The sequence below is a fragment of the Olea europaea genome, unplaced genomic scaffold, assembly GCF_002742605.1.
Source record: "Olea europaea var. sylvestris unplaced genomic scaffold, O_europaea_v1 scaffold10642, whole genome shotgun sequence".
Lineage (NCBI taxonomy): Eukaryota > Viridiplantae > Streptophyta > Magnoliopsida > Lamiales > Oleaceae > Olea > Olea europaea.
The window spans coordinates 1-4,056 of NW_019227993.1; the positions used below are offsets into that span (position 1 = coordinate 1).

At 36.1% G+C, this 4,056-nt stretch overlaps 1 protein-coding gene across 1 annotated transcript; it reads right to left on the bottom strand.

Moving 5' to 3' along the window:
- Positions 1-9: 9 nt before the first annotated feature.
- LOC111373043 (phosphoribulokinase, chloroplastic-like) lies at positions 10-3,562 on the bottom strand. The gene is made up of 5 exons (XM_022995503.1): positions 2,932-3,562; positions 1,654-1,738; positions 1,436-1,520; positions 773-1,017; positions 10-457 (listed from the first exon to the last, which is right to left on the bottom strand). Exons 1-5 carry the CDS (start codon positions 3,486-3,488, stop codon positions 206-208), a joined length of 1,224 nt encoding a protein of 407 aa, XP_022851271.1. The 5' UTR covers positions 3,489-3,562; the 3' UTR covers positions 10-205.
- Positions 3,563-4,056: the final 494 nt, after the last annotated feature.

Consider the following 4,056-nt stretch of genomic DNA (forward strand, 5'->3'; position numbering starts at 1 on the left):
GGAAAAATCTAGAGAAAATATTCAGGAAAAATGTTAATGAACAAGGAGAAAATTTTACATGATTTAGTCTCTCTCAAGTACACTTTGGCACGTTTGGTCGGCAGATTAAATAATATTGGACAATATTAAAGAAGAAAGATGATTTAAAATCTCATTCATCACAGTGTCCAATTGCACCTTACCAAACATGCGCCATACGCATCTCTTATGCCTTTGTAGCTTCCAATGGAGCTCCAGTTTTGCTAGCAACGATCTGCTCATAGAGGTCTCTGATTTTCAAGCCAACTATTGTTTGGAAAAGTCCGGTGCCATTGTTGCTGCCAGGGAAATCCGCATGCTTCAACATTTGTTGTGTGACTTCTCCATAGAACTTGGTCGAAATGTTGCTAAGATGGCTTTCTACATAGATCAGTTCATCTAGCCTGTCAAACTGCCCATCCATCTCCAACACCGACACCTGCACAGAATGAGTGAAATGAGCTGTCAAGGAATTGTGCCTAATAAGTCACTTAAAATAAGTATTCAAAAATGTTTGGAGACAAAAAATTACTTAACGATAACTTCACTTTTTCTCAAGTTTAGACAAACACAATCCTTAGTTGATTAGCGAGAAAGTCCGTTTCTGTCTATAAATGTTCATCACATAGATCCCCCTTTATCTTCTGCACTAAGACATTTTACTCGGTTCTCGATTAATCCTACTTTGCATTTCACTCAATACATACGGCACCACAATCAGTATAACGAGATTGGAGTATCGAATTAGGCATACCTCGTGCCCAAAGTAGGTTTCGGGGCCGTAAGAGAATTTGATGCCAGGATAAGAACATGTCAACTTCCTTCCACAAGGGATCCATGAAATGGTGGAACCTTCATCAAAGAGGTAAACAGGGTTGAAATATTTCACCCCTTCTTTCATTATCAATCTTACTCTTAAGACCTTCCCTTCATTGTCATCAGGAATGAGTTGTGTTGGCAACACTTCAATAACTGCATCTGCATATTGCTTCTGTGGATCTGCACGATGAAAAGAGATCAAAATTCGACTTTATCGAATACATGTGCATTTGGACGTCTGCATTGTCACGAATTATGCCCTGATCTCTAATTTTTATAAGAGTAAAACGTGTAGATTCTCCTCACAAAAAGGCATATAGTAGGACTTTAGGAAAACCTCGTACATGTATGAATGTTGAACGTATTCCCTCTTTAAGTATAAAAATCCCACATCAAGCAATCAATATATAAGGGTTTAAGCTACTGCGAAGTCTGATACAACAGCTTGGAAACCCAGTTTTATATCCCTCTAATTAAAAAACTCGCCTTGGGGACTAATGTCCCATAGGCCTTATTGCAGATGCCAGTCTGAGGTTCAACGCGTGTCTACATCTGTGTCTGTAAGTGCGTGTATTTGGAGTTAGGCAAGAAGGATTACCAATGTAAGCATCAAAATCAGGCTTCCTTGCTTCAATACTAGCTTTAATGCTTTCAAGACTGTGTCCTCTCTCAGCCATGTCCCTCTGCATTTGGAAATTCATGATGATTGAGTTAGCCGCCACAACGACAAAAAAATGATTTTTATCGTATCAAAGAGTTGAATTTCTAAATTCCTTCTCGACAGGTTTCATCTTCAATTCTAGGAAATGAAATTACCTGAATTTTCCATGCAAATTTAACCTCGTTGCTAATGTCCAAATAGATACTGAAGTCCAAGAGTTCTCTCACCCGGGCATCGTACCTATGCGTCCAAATGAAAAAATAAAAATTATCATCACAAATTTGATTTTATTGTGGTTATATATTGATCTCATTTGAAGTAATTATTTTGCATCATAAAACCATAACTTCTACATGCTATGAATAAAACACTTAATCCCGAGAGAAACACAAGAAAATACAAAAATGAGTATGCAATTCACTAAGCCTTATCAACCTCGCCGCAAAAGTCAAGTCCTGGTAGAGGAGAAAAGTGAATGAAATAATTAAACTCCATTCATATAGTGCAAAAAAATTTAATGCACAATCAGTTCATTTCAATTTATTCCTCTCTTTTATAGTCTCTGTATTGGGAGAATAAAATAAATAAATGGTGCAAGTAACTATATATTTTGAAAAAGGAAAAGTAATTTTAACGCTAGATAAATTAAAGAACAAATAGTTAAGACGAAGAAAAAAATAAAAAGATAGAAAGAAAGGGATAAGGAGCTTGTTTGGGAGTGATTTTTTTTCCCAAAAAATTGATTTTTTGACTGTTATTTCATTATTCCAACCGTTATATTTGACTTCTTCTCTTACAGGTGGATCCCACTTTTTTCCTAACGGTCAAAAAATCAATTCTCAAAATCACTCCCAAACAAGTTCAAGGTGTGCGCTACTCGTAGCATGACAAGGGGTCGGAAGAAGATATTACTATAATTAATCTTAATTCCTTAACCTTGCAATTAAGGTTAACCATTCATATTTTATTTGAGAATAACTGTAAAAATTAATGATCAAGAAAAATTGAAGCATATCACAATCTACTCCGTCTATAAATGCAAGAAACATTAGTAGATAATCAACCTATTTTTAGAGCAATAAAGCATATTAAATACGTCAAAAAATTATAAATACCACAAAAATATCATACAAAAAGGAAATAAATAACTCTTGTTTGGGATTGATGGAAAATGTTGTTGAATAAATCAATAAACATGTGTGTGGAATGGAAGGAAAAAAAAATATAAATAACTCTTGTTTGGGATTGATGGAAAATGTTGTTCAATAAATTAATAAACATGTGTGTGGAATGAAGGAACAAAAGTATAATGCAAATGAATATCGGAGGCCAAAAATTGAACCATGCGACCGCATATCAAAAGTTGAACATTACAATCTACTTGTGCAAAACAACGCGTTTAATACGAGATGGTTTGACGACACAATACTTACATTGGGTGCAATCCTTCAATAACAAAAATTTTGGGAGGCTTGATCAATTCAGGAGGGTCAATTAAACCGGTGACATGATTATAGATAGGTTTCTCCACAGCAACACCATTTTTAATCGCCTTAACCTGTTCATACATAAGATCAAAATTATTTGCTCTTGGATCAAGTGCAGTAACTCCCTTCTCTTTTCTCCCAGTTCTATCTAGTGAATGATAATCATCCAAACAAATCACAGTAGTGGTGTCACTAATCAGTGTGTTAGAGTCAGGGTTGCCGCCCTTCGGTGGCTCTGCCGCTCCGCCGAAGACACTCGTCAACCGCCGCATGAAGGTGCTTTTTCCACAGCCAGAGTCTGCAGCTAAGCCAATCACCACTGTGTTCCCGGCGGAGCATGTTATTACAGTGGTGGCTCTTCTGGTGGTGGTGGTGGTGATGGTGGTGATTTTCTTGAAGAAAACTAGCTGTTTTTGGTTGAATCCTAAGTGGGTTTTTGTGGGTTTTGAGATTGAACAAGTAGAGTTGAGAGATAGAACTGTGTACACTGTGGAAACTGCCATTTTCTATCTACTCTCTCTACTCCAAAAAATGGTGTGTAGTGGTATATTTTTGCGACATGAATTGTGGGATTTTTATTTTAATTATTTGTACAAATTATGGAAAAAATGTGAGACACAGAATGAAAGAAAGCAGTTTTGTTTGGATAGGAAGTTGATCAGTTTGATGTTGTCACTGTTTATGGGATTCTGTGACTACCTTTGTTTTGGTCTTTTGGACAAAGTTGGAGGTCATTTGGGACATGCTTGGAATTTTGACTTCTCTTCAAGGATAAAGTTGTAAATTAAGTTCCTCTATATAAAGCTTAAAATCTCTCCATAAAGCTTAAAATATTTCTCCGTTTGATTCATTATTTGCTTTTTGAGGAAAAAATTGCACTATTAGGCTTCATCATTTGTAAAAATTACGAATTCATTGCTAGTTTTTCGTTATAGTTACACATTTGGTATTTTTGCAAACAGAGGCAAGCTCTAGCGACGGAGAGTTCATCAACTTCCTCTCTTTCTTATGATACTAGAGACTACAAATAGGGCTGGACATGATCCAATGAACCCGAATTTAAGGGTATTT